This window comes from Topomyia yanbarensis, chromosome 1 (genome assembly GCF_030247195.1).
Source record: "Topomyia yanbarensis strain Yona2022 chromosome 1, ASM3024719v1, whole genome shotgun sequence".
NCBI classification, from domain to species: Eukaryota; Metazoa; Arthropoda; class Insecta; order Diptera; family Culicidae; genus Topomyia; species Topomyia yanbarensis.
This window is the reverse complement of record NC_080670.1, coordinates 165,012,162-165,035,738: the sequence shown is the minus strand read 5'-3', so window position 1 is coordinate 165,035,738 and position 23,577 is coordinate 165,012,162. Positions and strand designations below refer to the sequence as shown.

Here is a 23,577-nt window from a genome sequence, read left to right as displayed (position 1 = left end):
TCGACTTGATCGACAAGCTCGAACAATGATGAGTTGTTGGAAAGAACATCTAACAGGGGTTGACCTAATCACGGAGCTCAAAAAAAGTGAAAAGCGCAATGCTGTCTTAGCATTTTTTTAACATATTAGAATCTACGATGCTGATTAGGCTGCAGGCATTCTCATACGAAACATGTACAACATAAAACTCACACATATCAATGACTAACACAATATACGCAGACTATATAACCTGTGCTCAAACGACAACTAATCCCAAATATTCACCCCATTCCAGGATTCTTCATTCTGTGGAAAGAGACGGGCAAGTGGATCCCAGTCTTCCGACCGGACGTCGAGTGTACGAACGGCATCATCCACGTGATCGACATCCCGCTAGTGCGGGACTACGACATCACAACCAGCGGGAGCAGCAGAAGCAGCTTCGCAACCGTCGCACTGACGCTGGCCAACACGATCCTGCTGGTGGTCCTGGCATTCCTTTAAGAATGTTTCATGTCTGCCTCATAGATAGGAGCTTCGTTTACTACTATAGATATTCGGAAGTCAAACGAAAACAACAACAACAACAACAACATCAACAACAGAAAGGAGAAATCCAGCGGCGTTGAGAGACAATTCATCCATCCTAGACTCTGCCGTGGTTCTATTATAGGAATTCGTTCATTCATTCATTCTTGCATGCTGATAGAGAGACAAAAACTGTGAAGCGTGGAAATAAGCAAAAAGACAACTAAGACTAATATTAGATGATGATGATGATGATGAAAATGATGATGGATTATGTATTAGCTAGTGACATCTATTGAAGGAAATCCCTACCGTTCAGCAAACATTTTCCAACACACACGACTGGCATAGAAAGAGCTGCCCTAGAGAAGGGGGAAAGGAAAATATTTTCCTTACTTTTTCGTAGCATTTTCACAACGGCATATGTCGCTAGCCACAATACAGCCCTCAACTCGGAATCGTCTGTATAGAGTGGATTAAATCCAGCACTTTTGCTGGTCGTATTTTCATCCCAAGCAAACGCATCAGTTTTCACTCACAGACACAAATCTTTTATTTCTTTGTAATTAGGAAAATGGTTGCTTTTTTTACGGCGTCTCCACGAAAACCAAAAAATAGACACAGTAGGCTACTAAAGAAGAAAAACAGCATGCACATTATTTTTTGCGCTTTTCCGCTCACGTTTTCTTTTCGGATTCAACCACAATGAGAACACGTAAAGACAAAATACTGCCGTATATATTAAATCAGACGATCGAATAAAAGCAACAGGATCTTAAACAGGTAATTTTCACCGTATATAAAATAGAATTTAAGCAGAGTTTCAACTTGCATTCAAACATATACATACTGCGCCAATAAGTATTTCCGGTTCAAATAGTTGCGTCGAGAGACAGCAATCGGCTCGGAATCGAAGACGGGGTTTGATAGCAGTTCGAATCGATAGAAGCAGTCGTCAGTAATTTTCATTTCACAAATGTCATAAACACGTGCGTAAATCAAAGCAAAATCGAAGCAGCAAGTCCGATGTGTAGCTAAATGAATGGAACTTTCGAGAACATTTTGATATTAATTCGAAGGAATCGTAGTACCCTCTCTTAATCAATCTTATTACTTATTCTTTTCTGCAGCTTTATTTTTTATTTTAAAAAAATATGTAAGGCGGTAACAACCCACACGCGTAGAGAAGGGGGTTTTCCAAGAGAGTGTAAAATCAAAGGCAATTATTATTATAATTGCAGACTTGACTTTTCTTGTGACAACCGTTGCATTGAGTGATTTGTTGCAAGTGGAATAACTTTTATGTACTATATATGAAGACACGGTACGGCGAATCGAAACATCAAAGAAACGTACCGGTTATGTGTTGATAGAGATAATTGATGGAACATGTCAGGAAGATACAACAAATGGTAAGACAAAATTTCCTACTCGCTTTAAAACGTGAAAGTAATTGTGATTAACCAACTACCCTCAGCTAACTAGCAATCGCTCATCGGATGCTGTCATTTGCTTCTTCATTTAATGCGTTTAACACGACTCGATGTGTAAGCTTAATGGAGCTAGATGTTTTCCTGATGTTCTAGATTCCTACTTTCAATGAATAAATGTTGAAAACCCTAGAATGGTTAACCAACATTTTTTTAAACTATATTGCTATTTAATCGATCGAAATAATTTTCACATAGTGTCATTTGAGTAATTTGGAAGTTTTGTTTGTTTTTCCAAGGTGACTATGAGGATTAGCTAGCGTCCCATCATTCTTGTTTGCGGCAGAGAATGAGAAATATGGATTAACCCGTTTTGGACGCCAGCCTGTTATTAGATCTAAGCACATCTGCCAGTGCCTGTAGATGTTTTATTTAATATTTCTATAATTTCATAGACTTCTCGAAAATTTCAACCAGATTTTTTGTTCAAAGTTAAGTTTCACAAAAAGTTAAATATTTCTAGGTAGAACAGAAATTTAAATGTTGCCTCACTTATTTAAAAGCTCATTCAAATATTGCTTATTTTACACGCGTGTATGTTTTCATACGTACATGGTGAGGTATGTGAGGATTGGAACACAGCTAGATGGACAAACTAGTGGTTTAGTTGGACCACCTCTTCTCCTTATGCTGTGAGATCACTGGATGTAACTACTTCGGAGGAGCGTTGCGCTCATGCATTTACATCTCTCAATTCCTAGCTTTTGCTACCAGTTCACCGATTTCCCTCCTGTTTGTAACTGTACTGTGCACATTGTGCTAGTCGAGTGTTCGCTATACTTGCTTCGATGGAGAATGTAATTTGATGGCAATTTGTCGGCATCTCACTGCGCCGCTTGGTGCCAGCAATTCCATTCTTGTACGATGTCCGCTGTTTTTCTGGCTAACTTCTCATACGCGGGTAAACCGGTAGGACGCCGAGGCCGGTTCGAGATTCCGAGTAGGGTGAGACTTCGGGTACGCTAGCGTCCCGACAATCCGAACTCACACCACTCATCTAGTCTCCGGCGATGAATTGACTACATCGACGGAGAGTTTCCCGATGAATCTGTTATGACCAGTCTCCTTTCAATTCGAGTATTCTTCCGTATGTAGCATTCCACATCCTCAGAGTAATGCAGATGGGGATTATCCCGCCAATGGTGCATACCGCCTCCGACAGTATCGTTATGTACCCACTCGCGACAAGATCAGTCATTAGGCGAAACGTACTTGTCAACTTCATCCGGTTCCCCCTTGAGTTCAGCGTAGCAGCCCGGATTTTTTATTGTGGCTGACCAGCACTACCTCCGTCTTGTGATTAACCAGCTGCAACCGTGCAGCACTACGACGATAGCCACTCAGCTAGCGCTGTTGGACACATTCTTCACCTCGTTCTATCACTGAAATCCCTTTTCGGATCCCAAACTGCCTCTGCGATAGTCCGTACTCGTTTTCAGCGTAGTTCGCCAGGCTGTTGAGGATTACCCTTTCCAGAAGTTTTCCAAGAGTATCCAGCAAGCATATAGGCCAATATGCTGCTAGATATTCTAGTGGCTTCCCTGGTTTTGCCAGATGCATCATCTTCTAGATCTTCCATCCATCTGGTAGGTAGCCTTCGTCGAGGCATTTCTATAGTACTGTCCAGAACATGTCCGGAAGCGCCAGTAACGCGATCTTCAGTGCCGCTTTGGGGATACCGTACGTACCAGTAGCTTTCTTCACATTAAGTCCTTTTTCCACTATAAGAAACCGGTTGTTGGAGACCAGATCGTCGCCGACATTGCCACTGTCTGCTTCCACGTACGATGTAAGTGGCTATGCGGTTGGGTCGTACTTCGGTAAGTGATCCACGATAGTCTTTGATTTGTCAGTGCACCTTTCAGTTGGCATCGTTGGACCATTGATCTTGGCCAACACTACACGGTAAGCGTTGTCCCAGGGTCGGGTGCCTTCTTCTCTGCACAGCTCCTTATAGCCGGTGGACTTGCTCAACGCTATGTTTCAAATAGGCTCTGGCCGCTCGGAATATCACCTTACACGCACTACTATCTGAACACGTCTTCTATCCTTTAGGCAGGCAGCACGGAGGATACTGAGCCTTTCGCTCCACCAATACGCCGCACACCGGTATTTCCTCAGCTCCAATCACCTTTGCTTCAAATTCCCTCGATCGTGTTTCCGACATGAATTCCGGTATAAAGTGTTGTCAGCTCTTGTCGAATTCCTACTATGTCGTACTAGTGAGCAATTCATGTTATTCATCAGCGACGAACTGCAGAATGTTACGTCGATGATGGATGCGGAATGTGCTAGCGGAACTGCCTCTTTCGTTGGTCAGCCTGCTACCCCACACCATGGTCCAAGCGTACGTCTGACTAAGCAATCCAACATCCGATTGTACTGTTCTGGTGTCCACCTTGGGGATCATAACAGCTACATACGAATGCACCGTTGATTTTGGCGATCACAAAGCCTTTGTGTGTACCATCGACGATGTCTTGGATAGGGGAACCCCCATCACTTGGACTTCCTCCATCCCTGACAATGCACCATACGGCTCTATAATAATTGCAACATCGCACTTTGTTTCCGTTATCGACTACCACAAGAGTTGCTGTGCTATGTCACAATGATTGAGATTAAGCTATGGATCAATGTATGTATATTTGTGTTTTTAAAGTAAGGTTTAAAAAGCTTCAAAAGGCTGATCTGTAGTGTTTTGACACTGTGTGCGATTCACTGAAGTGCCCAACCACTAAAAACACTCATTACTCTTCTTATGTGCCCCACAAAACTACATCAAAGTATAACTTTGGGGGCTCGTTGTGCTTTCAAAGCACCTCTATCATTTGCACGAGCTTTCCACCATTAACTCGGAGCCTCGCTTGATCAATCTATTTAGCGCCCGACTTTCCTCTTACTTTCCGTCATCCTCTCCATCTATTACGTCGTTTCAATCCTCTTCGTACTTGAACCATTTAGCCACCTAACTCGGATATTCTCCAGCAATAAATTATCGCAAACCATTTAGCTCCTGATTCCATTAGCTATTTATCTTCGATTTCCGTGAGCTTTTTAGATCCCAGCTTTGTTGCGATCTATTCTGATAGTCCCCGGAGGTGAACTCAGCTTACGCCGACTGAGAGCTCCCCGACGGCGGAATTTCTCGCGATACCGATACCCGCTCAAATCGTTAATAGAAAATGATAGTGTGCACGATCACCTGATCTTTGCTGACGTCCGTGTCCTGTCTAGTTCCGAACGCGGAGATCCGCTGATTCCATGATTCCGATGAAAGCCGACGACACTTCCGAACGACCCCGGAAACCTTCCTTTAGATTCCCCGATCGGTTACTTCGTCATACATATATTGCAATCAAGACCTGGATCTACGGGGATTGACGGCTCTGTTTACTCAACTCGACCTTGGGGATAGTTTGAAAAAATTTGTCCTGTCTCCCTTCAGAGATCCACGTCTCGAGCTAGCATTCTTTCTTCGTTCAGAGATCCACGTTTCGAGCATGTCATTCCTTTCTTCGTTGGTATTCTGATCTTTGAATCTTTGAAACTTGATGGAGTCGTCACAAATTGAATATTTTGGTAGATTTTTCACAAAGAATTTATAATTTTGGTAGAATGAATTCGTCAGAATTTTCCCAAAAATATATTGGGCAAAAAATATTGGATTTTTTGTTAAATTTTGAATAAAGAAAAGAATATATATAAGAAAAAAAAAGCACGAACCAAATTAAAAGGATGGAATTTTCCTTCGTCCAACTTTTCGTCTGGTTCAATTTTATGGATTTTGAAAGAGGATGATTCACTAAATCCAAAAGATCCAAATGTCTTCCAAATCGGTTAAAATTTCCATAGCTATGGACCTGGGTATCCTGTGTATCAGAATATATTGGCCTAAACGGCACGTTCCCCGCATGTAGTCGGGGATTTATGCTTAGATCTAATTTTTCTGGCATACCCTATTTAACAGGGCGACCAAAATGCTTCTACCTGAATTTGAGTTTTTTTTAAACAAACGGAAACAAAACAAGTTTACCATATTTATTCCCTCCAATTTTCTCATATTGCTGCCTCTGATTGATAGCCTGCTCTCGCTGACGGAAATGCAGATAGTTTCTGCTGCATCCGACCGGCCGGGAACACAGCGGTCGAGTTCTCTCGATGTTAGAAATAGGTTCTTGACAATTAGGGAAGTGAGCATCCCTAGCAACGGAGCGAATAATTTTCGCGTCCACCGTAGACACCGTAGGGACCTACCTCAGAATGAACCTTTGTCCGAACTGCGTCGTTCTCCTTGTCGATTAACTCTGGAGGTTCGGCTGATCCTTCATAGTGAGAACGGTACTGGTGTCACTTGGGTCCTTTTTATTTAACCGGGGAAGCGAGTGGTTCTTGGCGGTTAGCTTCCCGGTTCGGACTATATGCGAATGCCCAAACCACAAACCGATACCTTTTGACGGATTTAACTTGCCATCGCACGCGAGCACTAAACTTCTATTACGATGGCGGGGAACTGTCCTAAAAAGGAGAAAGAAATTTCAAACGTAGTGGTCAGACACTTTGTGCCCAAACTTCGATAACCGTTCCTACACAATGTAAATGTCACTCATCGTTCCGCGATTTCAGCACACCTATCGAGAGTAAGGGAGAATTGTGGTCCATCTAAAGCTATATTATTAATTCACGAATGTCAACCAAAAATTACTACACCTATCTAGATCGACGGAACCGTCCACAAACGCAAACAAACAACAACAAATTGTGAGCGGTGCAGAACAGCGGTGAGCATTTTGTTGTGTAAACAAATACACTCTAGGAACTGTATACACAAAAAGAGATATATTTCCACTCAGTGCTAAACTGTTACCCTGATGAGCTACACCTGTCGGCCTGTTTTCTTTTTATTGGACACACAACCGTTAATCTGTAGGCTGTCGTCGATTCTGAAGTAGCGAAATGAGAAGCCTCCGATCAGACAGGATTTGGTCGAACCAACCGAAAACACACCATTCCGTACGGATTGGAATATTCGGAACTGTAAGTCGCTTGGCTTCCAGGAGTTAGACCGAATTCTGCACGACGAGCTGCAAACTTGCAACTTCGCGGTCATAGCATTGCAGGAACTTTTCTTGACGGAACAGAAGGTGTGAAAAAGCAGGCATCCAGCAGCCACATTTTACTAGAGCGGCCGCGTAACTATCGAACTGAGCTTTACAATACTGGACAAAATTCGCCCACGTTTGATCAAGTAACAGCGAGAGAATGTGTGTAGCGAGAAGCAAATGTCCGTTTTTTCAACTACCGTATTACAAACGTTCACAAAGCGAGACCCGGGAACGAGAAAGATGCAGTAACTGTAGCGTGTCTACGACAGCTGCTTGCAACGGGATGTAAAGCTCATTTAGGCGCCATGATCGCCCAAATATGTTAACAAGCAATATACAAACCGGTGATCGAACCGGACAAACTACATTCTGTTACGAACGACAACGACCAACGATGCATGAACTTCACAGCCTTCCAAGAAATACTAGTACGAAGCACATTCTACCCCACAATGGCTACCTAGAGATTACCATATTCTAATCAACAGTCTTCTTCGACACTACAAGCGTTCGCGCCTACCGCAGACCACTAACTGGTAACGATCTGCACTCAAAACAGTCAATGGCAAGGAAGCCGAGGCTCAACATCTAACAGTTACGATCGTGGAGGAATACGTGCAGCAGCTGGAAACTGTACTACTAATGCAAGAACTGGTCAGCGTGGCTACTGGTTGAAGCAACATATTGGTAGCCCTACTGAGTTGAAGAGAAAAATACAGAATACGCGAGGATGCTGCAGTTTCGTACGAGGGTGAACGAGGAATTATACAGAAAAGCGCGTATGAGATAAAACTCCGACGAAAAAAGCAGAAACAGGTAGACCATGATAACGAGACGATGAAGCGGCGATAATGAGACGTTCACAAATCGTTCTTGCGAAGGCTATTTGCCACAAGTCGATGTGTGTAGAGATACCAGGAATGGGAACCTTTTAACGAACGAGTTTGATGTGATCGATAGGTGGAAGCAGTGTGCTGCGGGAACCAAGGGGATGACAAGGATATGGCGATGTACAGGCTTCAACAGTCGTCACCATATGGTGGGCCTAGCTTTGCCCGTTCACATTGGGCTGCTTTGATTTTTACAAAGGCAGATGTTGATTCTTTTTGGTAATTCCGAAAAGCAACAGTATGCAAACAGTGTTTGTAATTATATCCGTTTCGATATTTCGTTAACCGTCCACGGATCTTCTTGATTCGCTAGTTGGTCACTTTTCAACTGGACCAATTTTTGTAGATTGACCGTTTTTCAGCTTAAAGTAACGTCGCATCAAAATCTAATTTCATATTGACTTTGATATTCAAAAAAAAAACAAAGAAAGACTTTTCTACGGCTTATGTACGGCCACGTCACATGACACAAACACTACATCAAAACTTGGTGAAAGATAATAAACAACGACTGTTAAGGCAAATTTTATCAACCAAGAAAATGTGTTCCTGAGAAGACAAGAACTCAATTAGAGATTTATTCGTTAGTTATTCTTCCGATCGGCGTTAAAATGCGAAATCTCAGCGCGCGTACTTTAAACGTCAATCAACTCAATAGTAACATCTAAGGTACCAACTGTTAGAGGGCTACTTTTGGTCAATCAGGTTACTTTACAACTTACGAGTAGATTATGTCTTACTTTTGTTTTCCAACCGCATGATACGATATCGTGCAAATACATGCCAATCTCCTACCAAGTACTGCGAACATAACATTGCACATTGTTCCGATGATATTTAAACATGTTGAAACAACCCAGTTATTAAAATAACAAATGTGTTCCACAATTTAAAAGTTAGAAACTAAAGTTATCTGCCAAGTGACCTAAATCAAGACAAAATCATAAAACATTTGTTCGACCTAACCTCAATCAGTTAGTGTGCCTTATTGGAGAAAATGATTAATTGATAGAAAATTATAGCAATGTTACGACTTCTTTCTGCATACCGCACCCTTTTTCAATTCAGATCAGACATTGGAAAGGACATTGGCGTTTATTTGCAAATCAAATTAAAATTTATTAAAAACTAATGAAAATGATTCGCAGAGCTTTTCGCAAAATTATTACGAGAAAAAAAAACAAAAAAGTGAACAAATGAATATGACAAATTTGTTTGAAACCTAGTTTAAGTACACTTATTGCCTTTTCATATGGATAACAAGAAAATTATGAAAGATAATAAGATTGAATCATGAACTATTTTAATGTGAGATGGTAAAGTTTAACGTCACTAATGAAGAAAATTGCGAATTACAAAAGTATTTTGAATACAGACTGTAAAGTACGTATTCCGAAAAAAAACCGTATTTTTGTTAGCCCTCACGATTCTTATATTCTATACTTTATTGAAACGTGGTGAGATCTATGTATGTTTTGTGCTAGATTATTTAGGGGCATTTGCCTCTACTGGTAGATTACAAAGACTCTGATATTTATGCTAAAGACGCTGATGCACATAAGAAAGTATGTTTAAGAGCTATATATTTTTAAAACGTACACGTGTTAGTTGAGTTAGTGCTATTTTCTATATTATGTCTAATAGTAATAAACCAAAAATCTAGCTGATTGGTACGAAGGGTAAATTTTGTGTAGTTTCAGAACATATTGCTTGCAGTCGTACATACTCGATTGTTATGAAAAGCGGATTGTGGCATTTCATAACAAAGCATGTAAAAAAAACATTGAAGCGCTAATACCAACCTACCAATAAAAACAGACGGTTCATCCATTTTCTAGTTCAAAATGTAGCGTTACACTTTTTAGATATCTGGAATGAATGGCAAACAAACAAAACAAAACAAAAACATCGTATAGGTAATGAGACTAAATAATTGAACAAACATTGTTACGAACATACAAAATGACAAAACAATACACGAACAATCGAGTGGTGAAGGTCGAAAAGTGAAACAAGAGTAGAAAACAAATCGAGTTCGTAGGAAAGCGATTGTATAAATTATCTTGTAAGTCTAACTCAGTATAGCACTAGAGATTCGATGTAGATAAAACAAAACACAAACATCAACTCTATACACATTCAAAATTGTGCGGAAACATACCTTACCCGAGACTATGTGAATCAAATGAAGCGATAATAAACTATTCATAAAACTAAGATTGATATATGAAACCAAAAACAACCGTGCATTCAGTAGAACCAGAAAAAGAAAACCTATGCTGGAATTTTTCTACGATTCTATGAAAAATATTTTCGGTTGAATTGATTGAAATGAAACTCCCCGGCTTCCGTTCCCTGCTACAATTCATAGGTTTTAATCGGGCTAGGCAAAAAAAACCACTCGGCACGAACTCCAAACCATAGACCATTGAAGAATTCAAAAACTAATCCTCGATATGATATGGGAATGCAACCCACACCGTGCGCCAGGGAAATAAATTCAATAACCGAAAGGACAATTATTACACAGCGGTTTTTCCAACCCCGGTATGATGAATGGTACGCTGTTTTGTCGGAGAAAAAATAATAAATCATTCAAAAATACGGGTGTAACGAAAGGAAAACTGCATAAAACGCGCCCATGTTTTTGTTCCTATTTCCATATGGCAATTTATATGCATTGTCTCGCAAGTGATAATTTCCACGCGCGATGTCGTATATTCTGAATTTATTAGGACCTACCTAACGCCATGAACCAAACCAGCCTAAATTTTCACCAGTTTGCGATTTGGCACTGCAAATTTGGACTGCTATAAATTGTAGGTTACTGAAAAACATGACCGCAGACAGATTTTTTTTTCTCAGCTCTTCTTCGAATTAAATTTGGACATGTGACTCTAATATCGTTTATGCATGAGAACCTAGAACCAAATAAGATTTTTTTTCCAGAATCATCAAACGTTTTGAAGTTGGTAAAATATTTTTAGAGCATTTTTGGATTAATATACTGCTATATTTGTCCCATATTCTATTTAATTCTCTATCCACATGGGATGAATCCTAGACACATGCACTTCCAATTTGAATTAGCTCAGTCCAAAGTAAAACACACGAAACTGGTCGGTATTGTTCTAGTTTATATCAGGTGTGTTTCTTGTAGTTACCTTAATAGCGCTAATCGATTTTTGCAAAGTATTATGTGCAACTTATTTCCCTGCTTTCTTGCACATTAGTTTCATTATCGAAACATTTTTAGCCTCAACTGAATCGTTTAAAGGTTTAAACTACTTTTGCATATTTACGCAGTGCTTTTAAATATACTGAAATGCCAAGCAATTTGGCGCATTGCAGTTTTTGGGCACATAGTTGATCGTATTGGTTCGGGACTACTTCAACTCCATTCTCATTCGCTATTTGAACGCTGTCAAACCATTCCGGATTTCGCCCCGTCAATACTGACTGAACTATACAGAAATACAGAACTTTCGCCTTTTTTAGATGGGCCAATAAGCATACTATCAAAATTCACTTTGAGATCAAATTCTGGTCAAATCATTAATCACCGATTATAAATCGCAGCAACAGACGAAAGAGAAAACTTTTCTCTTTCATAAAATGTTAACATTCATTTTCGGCGAGTTACGGTTTGTCCGGAATTTTCTCTCAAAGTGAATTTTGACAACATGCTTATTGGCCCTTCTCTAAACACACACGAGAAATGGTCATACACTAATTACCATCTCTGCTAATTACGTAAGAGAATATGAGAATTTCAAAATATCTTGCAACTGTCCGGTATTTCTTTGGTAAATTCGTCACAGCTATGAAAATAAAAATAATTATCGATTTTGGATGCAGACGCAAGTCCCCAATCAATTTTAAAAATTGATTCACCAAAGATTGAAAGATTCGTTGGACCCTTTTATGATTTTCCATGCTTGTCGCTTGGGCAGCGCTGTAGTCATAAAAGAGCTACGTGGACACTGAAAATAGAACAAAGGGGTCACTTCCTTATTTTAGATATAGTTCGAGTTTGCAAACATTTGCGCGCTCCATCCAAGAAAGAATTCGCATCCAAAAATTCCACCCGAAATTATCAAATAAGGTGTCGCTGAAATCACAAAAAATCTGTCCTTTTTGTCTCCCATTACGAAGATCATGGGATTGATTGAAGATTGGGTCATTAAATGAGAAAAAAGTCGTTTTTTAATACTTTTAAGGCTGATTTTCGTGATTGCAACAATGTTTTTTTCCAACTCAGGAAACGTGAAAATAATATTAAAATTTAAAATAAAGAAATATGTTGACAGTCTGGATTTGACACTATAGGAAGGATTTGACATATCGAATTTCACGACAAATGATGCCCTGTCAGAAAAAATTAAGGCATGTTTTCCCGCAGGGTTATTTTTAATTGACATAAACACCATGCATTGAATATAGTTTTTTTTTTCATTTTGAGTGTTGTCCTGATAGGCCAGATGTAAACAACTGCAGTTTTCCTATGTATGGTTGCCAAGTTTACATAAGATTTATTTTAAAAAACAAAAAAACGAAATTTTTTTTGAAATAATGTTGTATTATGTAGGGTGATGAGCCTATTTTCACCATACTAAGCAAGGTGCCTCACTAATTCGGTAATTTCTTGCCTTACAATCAATGGAATGCGTAAAAATTGACATGAACCGCTTTGCTTCGTTGTTAAGAACCAATATAATAACACAAATGCGTTGAAAACAGTAAAATTCTCGTGTTTGAGCACAATGAAAACTCGAATCTAGTGCCTCTATTGTTGCGCTACCATTTGACTCAATGCGTTGAACAAAGATGGCAGACACTGCTCTAATCAACGGCTTCAAATGGGTAGGGTGTTAATAGAAACATGGTGCAAATAGGCTCATCACCCTATATTGGACCTAAAATTTATCGAATGGAACGGAAAACTATATATAGCTTAATGACCCAGTGAATATAATAATATATTACCAATGTCACTGGAGCCGAAATACTAATTAGAACCAGCCAGAATTCCGACCCATTTCCAGCTGAACTTTACTGGGTCTATGCTTGCCGCTTGGGGAGTGCTGCAGTCACAAAAGAGAACAATGAGAACAACGAGGTCGCTGCCTTCTTTTCTTTTTACACAGCAGATGTAGCTAGAATTCGAATAGAGTTACCGCTTTTGCTCTACCAAGCGCTCCCTATTCACAAATCCGCATCCAAAAATTTCACCGGAAATTATCAAATAAGGTGTCGCTCAAATCACAAAAAATCGTCTCAACGGAACATAATTTTGTGACCAAAAAAATTAACACGGAGCCGGAATACTCCGGCCTATTTCGGGTTGAACTTCCTCGCACATTTCGAATCAACAACAGTTATTCCCAACAAGATTGGTTATGTCAGTTCTGCTGAGTATGGGAATTTCAAAATGACATGGCAAATGATGGACAATATTGCTGCTATTGTTACAGATATGAAAAAAAATCTCAAATGCATTCTATTCTTCACATTCTGTTGAACGTTGGATGGTTTTCTATGTTTGCCACTTGAGCAGCGCTGCAGTCACAAAAGAGTTGCGTGGACAATGAAAAAAGAACAAAGAGGTCGCTACCTTCTTTGCTTTTCACACAGCAGATGTAGCTAGAATTTGAATTACCGCTCCGCAAGCGCCCCCTATCCACGAATCCAAAAATCGCACCAGAAATTAACAAACAAGATGTCGCTCAAATCACAAAAATCATGATAGTGGCGCGTGCAATTGACGTTTTGCTGCAAAGCTTCATCACCTAAAGCGACATCTGCTTATGATTTGGGGAAACAGAAAAAGGTGGATGTTTATACATTTATCATATACGGGTTCACAGGTTTGCAGGTTATCCTTTACTTTGTTTTTTCCTTGAAAATAAACAAAAAATAATTAGAGCAATGGACTCGGAAGGTAAGAAATTCAATGCGAAAACTACTGAAATGATTATTTACAGTTTTAGTAAGATGAAACGTAGGAAATCTTTCAAAATATGTTCGCTTACCATCTAGGTTAGGTTTTCATAGTTCTCCATATATTTCAGGTGGAAACCGAAAAGACGTTACGGTTAATGTTAATCTAATCGACATATTAGATTATGTTGGCGACTCAGTGCGACCAATTCGCGAGGGTTGTGCCGTGTTCGAGGCTAAGCATGTGATATTTATAGGCTACACAGAAAATTCAGCGGACTATGTTTACATTACGGGGTTTGTAAGACAGTCATCTCATCCACAGCATATACCGCACACAATTGACCTGAAAATCACTGCCAATGTCTCCGGGTGGGCGTTGAAATGTTCTTGTAAGGCAGGGACGGCTTGCTGTAAGCACATTATTGCTTGCTTGTTGCAACTTAATCGGTAAGCTACTATCCTTTAGGCATTTTAAATGAAACTAGAAAATAAAGTTTGCTTATCAGTTCTAGTTACTGTGAGTTGCTTTCCTGCACTACTGCAGTCCAAGCATGGGGAATCACAAAAAAAAATTCAACAAGTGGAGAGCAAAACGAATCAGTCAACTCTGTTGCATAAAACAATATGTTCGCCTACTTCCCCCGGACATACAATTGCAAAACAATATTTTAGCCGAGTCGTTCAACAGGATTTTGAATGGTAAACAAAGAACATAATTTAGATCTACTTTACGTTTAAAATCATTTTGATTTAAATTTCAGTTGCCAAGAATTCTGCCATTGCAAAACATATAAACGGGAGACAGTTAAACGAGCCACTTATGTATCCTGATCGATTACTCCCAGTTAAACTCATTCCGAAACCGGTTCGGATTTCTGAATGGAGTCATTATGGATTCCAAACGAAATGCAACAACCGATTCCGACTCAGAATCGGTTGTTGCATTTGATTAGGAATCCATACTGACTCAATTCAGGATTCCGAATCAAATTCCGAATGGTTTGACCGGGCTGCAGTGTAAGGGGTCCACAGTAAATGTTGAATTTTATCGATCAAACGAATTGCAGCGCATGCTGACGTATGCACGCACCAACGTTTTAACAACACAATACTAATTTGCAACAGTGCAGGAGGAGAAATTTTATAGAGAGCATATAAATGTGGACTTAGCGAGAATTATTGAAATGGCGATTGAAACTCAGAGTCAAACTTCCAACTTTTGGAAAATTCAAAGGTCGATTTGGATCACCGCTAGTTCGTGTTACAAACTATTCACTTACCTTACTAACGCTAATCCAAATTGGGAATAGAAAATAACCCAATATTGGAGCATTAAAGCCTTGAAGAGTAAAGCGATACAGTATGGTAGAAAAACCGAATCTGCTACTTTCCAATGTTATAAACAAAAACGCAACCCGATGATAATGAATAGGGATCTTTAATTTGGAAAAATTGTGCCAGTTTTTCATATGTATTGGTAGCGGGTGTCCTTACGAGTACACTCATATCATTCTTAAACCTTAATGATCGCGCTAAGTGTCCTACGTTGTGGTTTTTTTAGCTCACCGATTTGGACAGCAACGCAGCAAGCAGCAGCTGAACACCGCAGCAGATGGAACAGCAAGCAGCACTTTGAAGAAGGGCAGGAACCACGAAAAACTACACGGTAAGTACTAATTTTATTAACCACTTTTCTTTTATTTTGCAGGTAGTGTTCACAGTTCGACGGTCGGAATCAACTGAATTTATTTTTCCCTATTACAGCTGTTACTATCTATGTATAGGTGACGAAATGCATAGGAAGCAAAATGCCAATGCTACACGGCTAACGTATACGAGTGGGGTTACAAAGTAAAACCTACACCGTTATCAGCTCCCTTTAGTAACATCGCTAAATTTGTACGGTTAATCTAAACATTGCCACCCCCTTGAAATGTCATTTCAAAATAAACAAAATTCACAAGAAAAAATTTCAACTTATCAACTAGGTGAGTATACAAAATTCAATTTCTTTTTTTTTCAATTTTCATTTTCAGGAACCTCGGATCGTTGGGCCGGATGTTGGTTGGTGGCCAGCGGATCATCTTCTTCGTCGTTGGCAGTAGTAGCAGGATCAGACAGCAGGCAAATTTTGGTGATTGGGCGGGTGATAATTGGGTCATTAAGCTATATATAGTTTTCCGTTCCATTCGATAAATTTTAGGTCCAATATACATAATATAACATTATTTCAAAAAAAAATTCGTTGTAATACGTAAAAACGATTTTTTTGTTTTTTAAAATAAATCTTATGTAAACTTGGCAACCATACATAGGAAAACTGCGGTTGTTTACATCTCCTATCAGGACAACACCCAAAATGAAAGAAAAACTATATGCAATGGATGGTGTTTATGTCAAATAACAATAACCCTCTGGGAAAACCGAGAAAACATGCCCTAATTTTTTCTGACAGGGCATCATTTGTCGTGAAATTCGATATGTCAAATCCTTCCTATAGTGTCAAATCCAGACTGTCAACATATTTCTTTATTTTAAATTTTAATATTATTTTCACGTTTCCTGAGTTGGAAAAAAACATTGTTGCAATCACGAAAATCAGCTTTATCGAGGTAAGTAATAAAAAACGACTTTTTTTTCTCATTTAATGACCCAATTCCCCGAGCAGTACGCAGCGTTACAACACGTGTCATTCCATCCGGGCCGGGTGAAGTGGTCAGGATTCGGGCGAGCGGCCAACGTATTGGCTGCTGCATTTCATCGACGACAATAACCATTCGACCGGGAAGCAAACTATCGTTTCGTTGGTACATCACGGTGTCTTTCTGAAGCTCCTGGAGGTATTCGGTGCGCCAATGACACCAAAATTTTTGGACGTGCAGTTGCAGCTTCTGGTAGTGATCCAGTCGGTTGACAGGGATGTTCCGATGGTCTGGGTCGGGCAAGGCTAGCATACTGGTTCCGATCAGAAAATGCGCAGGTGTTAGTGCAGCTAATTCATCGGGATCGTCCGACATAGGAAGCAGCGGCCGGGAGTTCATCAGTGCTTCGATCTGAGTGAGCACAGTGCTGACATCCTCAAATGACAGTCGAGACGGACCGAGCTGGCGGTGGAGATGCTTTTTAGCTACTTTAACGGCAGCTTCCCATAGCCCGCCGAAATGGGGCGCTTTTGGCGGAACTAAGTGCCAAGTGATTCCTTCGTCAGCACAGGTAGATGCGATCTGTTCGTTTACTTCCGAGTTTTGAAGCATGGCAAATAATTCCGGTAATTCATTTTTAGCTCCTTCAAAGTTTTTGCCATTGTCTGAGTGGATGTGTGCTGGGCGACCACGTCTGGCGATAAAACGACGAAGCGCACATAGGAAAGCCTGAGTGGACAGATCGCTGACGAGCTCAATGTGGACCGCTTTGGTGGCGAAACAGACGAACAAACAGATGTACGCCTTTGCAGATGCTGCGCGTTTGTGGATCGGCTTAAGGTACAGCGGGCCAGCGTAATCGACTCCAACGATACTGAATGGACGGCTGGGAATAATTCGGTGAACGGGTAGCTGCCCGATGTGTTGATGAGCAGGCACTGGATTAAGGCGAGCGCAGCGGAAACATTTACGCACAGTGCTACGTGCTAGGCGACGACCGTGCAGTGGCCAAAACTCTTCGCGCATGGCTGATAATAGCAGTCGCCCACCGGCGTGAAGCATTTTTTCATGATAGTTCATGGCAATTAAACGTGATAGGGGATGAAAGCTGGGTAGTAGGGCGGGATGTTTCATTTGGTAGGGTAACTGTGCTAGTTTAAGACGGCCTCCGACCCTCATCACTTTCTCCTGGTCTAGAAACGGACTCATTTGGCGTACATGTGAGCGTTTTGATATAGGTTTCCCCCTTTCCAACTCTTTTATTTCAGGACTAAATGCATCTTGTTGAGCAAGGCGAATCAGGGTAAGTTTGGCTTTGGTAAGTATTTCCACAGACAGTGATTTCGCAACAGGTTCTGCGTTGGGGGGAGGCTGAGTTCTGGCCTTGGCGTGGGCGTTCAACAGAAAGCGAAGGCAGTAGCCTGTAACGTGTAGTAGGCGGGTGTATGACGACCAACGGAGAAACAATGCATTGACTGATGGAACTGACTGTACGGTAGCTACGATGTGTCGAACTTCTAGCATTTCCTCGGCCACACTTGGCGGGTTAGAGCTGGTCCATTCTCGATCCGGCAGAAGAAGCCAATGCGGTCCTTCCTTCCATAACGTGCTAGCCAGGAACTCGTCGACCGACATACCCCGGGACACCAAATCGGCGGGATTCTCGATACCAGCAACGTGCTTCCACTGACAGCCACGAGTGAAGTGCTGCACTTCCGAAACTCTATTTCCCACAAAGGTTTGCCATGTGTTTGGAGATGATTGGAGCCATTGGAGAACGATAGCAGAATCCGACCAGAAAATGGAAGCAGAAACGTCAATATCGAGAGCTCGTTTGACTCGATCGTGGAGATGAGCGGCCAAAACTGCAGCGCAGAGTTCCAGACGTGCGATAGTCAGTCGTTTTAGCGGAGCAACACGGGACTTGGCGGCAAGAAGTTCGATTTTTATGTTTCCTTGTTCGTCTTGGCAACGGGCGTAGGTGCACGCGCCGTAGGCTAGTTCGGACGCGTCGGCGAAGGTATGCAATTGCATGGTGGAACAGGGTAGAAATGCGTAGCGACTTACTCTGTGCGCGGTAATTTTCGGCAATTCGTTGTGATACTTTTCCCAGTTGACACGAATATTTTTGGGAACTGGATCATCCCACTCAATTGGTAGTAGCCACAACTGCTGCATAATGATTTTGGCCCGCACAACAACGGGCGCAATCAGGCCGATGGGGTCAAATAGCTTGGCAATAGACGATAAAATTGATCGTTTGGTGGGCGGTTTGCCGTCATGTTGCACTTGCGAATCGAATCGAAGAAAATCTCCTTCTGGTTCCCAAATTATTCCCAGAGCTTTCACCGTTTCGTGGGGGGTGAACTCCAGAGGGGATTGAGTGCCGATTTGGTCGGCGTTTAATCCGTGTAGGACTTCGAGTCGATTGGAAGTCCACTTGCGAAGAACAAATCCTCCCTTCCCAAGTAATTCGCTGATTTCTTTGCGTAGGCGGATGGCTTTTTCGATCGATTGCTCCCCACTGATGAAATCGTCGACGTAAAAGCCTTTCCGGAGAGCCCTGCTGCCGAGGGGATAGGACTGACCTTCATCGTCAGCTAGCTGTAGCAGTGTACGAGTTGCCAAAAATGATGACGGAGCTAACCCGTAAGTAACGGTAAGTAAGTCGAAGGCTTGCACTGGTTGGTCGGGGGAAAATCGCCAGAAAATTCGCTGCAGTGGAACATCATCTGGGTGCATGAGGACTTGTCGATACATTTTCGCTATGTCACCGACTAAAGCAATTGGGTACGTGCGAAACCGTAGCATTGTGGTAAGTAGCTCGTCTTGAACTACTGGACCAACACAGAGGGCATCGTTGAGGGAGAAACCGGTAGATGTTTTTGCCGAACCATCGAACACAACACGAACTTTCGTCGTGGAACTCGCTTCTTTGATGACAGGATGGTGCGGTAAGTAAAAAGATTTGGAGCTTTCGGCGCCAGTTGTTTTGGTCAGCTGCATATGGCCAAGGTCGAGGTATTCTTGCATGAAACGGTGGTACTCTAGTTTTAGGTCGGAGTTTCGTTCCAAGCGTCGCTCCAAATATTCGAATCGTCGCAATGCGCTTGCCTTAGACTCGCCCAGCATATCGTCAAAGTCAGGTTTTCGAGGAAGGCGAACCATGTATCGTCCATCGGGGTTTCTGGCGACCGTCGCTTGGTAGAGGGTTTCACAACGCCTCTCTTCGATGGAGTAGTTGTCCTTGGTTGTCAGTTCTTCCATTTTCCAAAAACGCTCCAGACTTTCTTCCAAGGAAACCATCGATACAGTTACGATACTGCTGGGACTGGAAGATACTCTCTGTGTTGGAAGAATTGAATCAGCCGAACCCGCAACGATCCACCCAAAAACGCTGTCAACTAGGAGTGGGAGATTGCCATGCAATTGTATGCGTGCGGCATTCGGGAAGAAGGAGTAAAAATGCTTAGCTCCGAGCACCATATCGATCGGCTGGCTCTTGTGGAATGTTGGATCCGCGAGAAAGAGATCCTTTGGGATTCTCCATTCGGCTATGGAGACATTATGCGATGGAAGATTGGCCGTCACTTTATCCATTACGAGGAAGCTAACACCACAAGAGAAAGGTTCCTTCCTTGAGCTGACTTGGGCGTAGACAGATTCGCTAATGACTTTCGATACTTGTCCGGCCCCTTGGACAGTAACGTTGACGGGATGCTTCTTTAAGCGGAGAATACGAGCCATGCGGTTGGTGATCAGATTTGGCTGCGATGCGCTGTCCAGTAAAGCGCGTGCAGGGTGATGCTGCCCATAAGCATCGACGACGTTGACGATGACGGTCAATAAGAAAACGTTTTCACGAGGTTGCTGAAGGGAAGCACTAACAATCGAAACATCTTCAGCAGCAGCAACAATGGTTTGCTCGGAGATTACGTTAGTAGACGACGAAGTAGCCTTGACAGCAGGCTCGATGGAATTAATTGAACGAGAAGTCGCGTCGTTGCTGAACTTCTTTGGGCCGGCGGTTTGGCCCGTATGCAGAAGAGTATGGTGGCGCTGGTTACATTTTCTGCAATTCATATCACAGGGGCATTGACGTACCATGTGATCTCCTCTCAGGCAATTGTGGCACAATCGCTTCAGATTTACAAATTGCTGCCGATCATTCACAGACATACTATTAAACTTGCCACACCTTGCCAGAGAATGCGATTGGCTGCACGTGGGGCACTTGAACGACGGGCTAGCGGTGGATGCGCAGGACGACAAACGAAACTGGGAATGCCTCCGGAACTGACTGGTGGACGCACCGTCATTAGTCGCACTTGTAGATTGATGGTGATTAACGGAGATCGATTCCAACACGCGGGTTCTACGCTGGAGAAAATCGATCAAGCAAGCAAAATTCGGGTGCTGCGTTGTGGATGCGTGGTCCTCCCAGGCCTTCAGAGAGTCATCGTGTAGTCGCGTGCACAATAAATGCTCAAGGATGGTGCTCCAGGCATCCGTCGGTTCTCCCAACTGGTGAAGAATCTTCGTGTGTCTCTCGAACTCATCTACCAATCCGTGAAGCGTTGCTGCAGTCTCCTTCTTCATGCGTGGAATGTCGAAGAGTGCCTGAAGGTGTCGCTTCTTCAGTAGATATTCGTTGGAATACCGTCCCACGAGAGCTTCCCAAGCAAGAATATAATTAGCGGAGCAAATTGCGATGGATTCGATCAATTGAGCAGCCTCCCCCTTGACGGCTGCTCTCAAGTAATGGAACTTCTGAATAGGTGGAACATCAGCGTTGTTGTGGATTAAAGCCAAGAACGTATCATGAAAGGTCAGCCATTGCATATAGTCGCCATCGAACTCAGGAAGCGAAATAGTAGGCAGTTTAATGCCAGAGAGAGCGGAAGTAGCATGCGGGGGTCGGGGGTTACTAGCGTTACCAGGAAGTGCAGGCAGTTTAGTAATTAATGAAGCCTTTATTGTAAAAAGCCGGGGTTCGAAATCAGCACGGACTGCATCATGTTGTGCCCTACCTTCTTGATCTGTCGCTTCAGTTTCCAGCTCGGTTTGAATTTCCTCCAGAGCAGCCCAAATGCTGTTTAAATGCTCAAGCCTCAATAGTACCTGAGGTTCGTCCCGCTGAGCGTTGTAGTCCACCAGAAATGCCTCAGCCCGACCCAGAGCGCCAATCATCGTAGCTCTCCTTGCAGTCAGCTGATTGATTCGCTGGTTGTCAGCCATCTTGACCAGCAATAAGCGATCGAAAGAACGGTTGTGGTTCGAAAATGCGTCGATCTGCAGAAAAAAGGACCACGGTAGACCCGGAGGATAAACTATTGCAGATTGGAAAGGTACTCACCTTCTCCAAAGCAATCAATGCCTTGAATTTTATATCCAAACAGGAACAGGCTGGAACTCGATCAAGAATTCCAAAATCTTGATCCGAATCAGGAAGCTATATTGTTCGCAGATACACGCTACAATGGCTGCAAGTCGTATCGAAGAAAATGGCGCTAGATGGCCGAGTACCGTAGGTGATCCTCGAGTCTATTCAATACACGGCGCAGGGGCCATAGAGATGGGCGGTCACGTAAGTATCCCTCGAGTGGATCGTAGAGCCAGTATGTGCACTGCCTCGCAAACTACCGGATCCGAAAAACTGTCCTCGTCGTCGACCGTCGAAAGAATTCCAAGAATTTGATGAAGCCTCAATGAAACAGAAGAAACAAATATCTAGAGCGCACCAGAAAGCACAAAATTTCCGTTGGACAGAGACTAACCTTCTGCCTGAAGGTATCAGGCCTTGTATAAATATATTCCAACAGGTGCTTGAAGATAGCGATGGCGACTCTCAGATATCCAAGCGGGAAAATAGACGGCGTCTACAATGGCGACTTCAAGAATGTCCGGCGAGACAAAGTTGCTGTTCAAACGAATCGGCGATGGCGGAATCGATCGTTTGCTAATGGCGATCCTGGTCACGGCACCAATTATGATCGCGCTAAGTGTCCTACGTTGTGGTTTTTTTAGCTCACCGATTTGGACAGCAACGCAGCAAGCAGCAGCTGAACACCGCAGCAGATGGAACAGCAAGCAGCACTTTGAAGAAGGGCAGGAACCACGAAAAACTACACGGTAAGTACTAATTTTATTAACCACTTTTCTTTTATTTTGCAGGTAGTGTTCACAGTTCGACGGTCGGAATCAACTGAATTTATTTTTCCCTATTACAGCTGTTACTATCTATGTATAGGTGACGAAATGCATAGGAAGCAAAATGCCAATGCTACACGGCTAACGTATACGAGTGGGGTTACAAAGTAAAACCTACACCGTTATCAGCTCCCTTTAGTAACATCGCTAAATTTGTACGGTTAATCTAAACACTTAATTATTCTTTTATGATTTTTAAATTAAAAAAAAAAAACAAATTAAACTCAACCAGCAAACTGACAGTTGTCCTACTAAATGACGTATCTGCAAATATCTCGTTCGCCTCATTGTTAACCGGGACAGCACCCCACACAGCATGATCTGGTACTTTGTCAATCCGCTAGCAACCTGCCATCCCAAGTTTCATCTGCGAACTATGGTAGATCTGATAAGGCAACCTATAGGGTCGTGCAAGTAGCATGGGTTTGGATGTGTTATTGTCCTAAAAGGAAACAAACTAAAAAATGTTTTTTTCAATAGTTTCGGGCCAAAAAATTGAAAAAGGACTGAGATATTAACTCACGGTACTAATCTGCATCAGAATATGCCTTAACCCGCACACCCCTAAAGATCCCTATTGTGGGTTGGTTATCAAACCTGAAGAAAACTGGTTCGGTGCCTCTCCAGATGGTGTCGATTGCTTGAACAACGTCGTTTTAGAAATTAAATGCCCCTTGACAGGTGAGAACGGCACTATTCTGGAATTGGAACAATGTGGGACGGTGAAAAAATATGTGAAACGGTGCCCGGTTACTGGTGAGGTGCAACTGAACAAAAATCACGCATA

At 42.2% G+C, this 23,577-nt stretch overlaps 2 protein-coding genes and 1 pseudogene across 8 annotated transcripts in view; 2 read left to right on the top strand and 1 right to left on the bottom strand.

The window, feature by feature from the left end:
* LOC131680260 (fasciclin-1) overlaps positions 1–10,212 on the top strand; it is a 613,985-nt gene extending 603,773 nt beyond the window's left edge. For all 7 annotated transcript variants that reach the window (XM_058960979.1, XM_058960984.1, XM_058961015.1 and 4 more), the window contains one exon: positions 278–10,212. In XM_058960979.1, coding sequence (XP_058816962.1) covers positions 278–486 — 209 coding nt within the window. In that variant the 3' untranslated portion in view covers positions 487–10,212. The remainder of the gene's footprint in view (positions 1–277) is intronic.
* Positions 10,213–13,844: 3,632 nt separating this feature from the next.
* LOC131676076 (uncharacterized) lies at positions 13,845–14,654 on the top strand (annotated as a pseudogene).
* A 1,303-nt stretch (positions 14,655–15,957) lies between these two features.
* On the bottom strand, positions 15,958–21,818 carry LOC131676075 (uncharacterized). Its single transcript, XM_058955202.1, has 2 exons — positions 16,620–21,818; positions 15,958–16,104 (listed from the first exon to the last, which is right to left on the bottom strand). The coding sequence occupies exons 1-2, from the start codon at positions 21,816–21,818 to the stop codon at positions 15,958–15,960; spliced, it is 5,346 nt and encodes a 1,781-aa protein (XP_058811185.1).
* Between the last annotated feature and the right edge of the window lie 1,759 nt (positions 21,819–23,577).

What these genes read in the sequence shown, in the direction of transcription:
- LOC131676075 (XM_058955202.1), bottom strand. Translation starts at nt 21,818, where the DNA reads ATGGCTGACAACCAGCGAATCAATCAGCTGACTGCAAGGAGAGCTACG. An exon ending in CGGATGGAATGACACGTGTT is followed by an intron (nt 16,105 to 16,619) that starts GTAACGCTGCGT and finishes AACTATATATAG; the next exon opens with CTTAATGACCCAATTATCAC.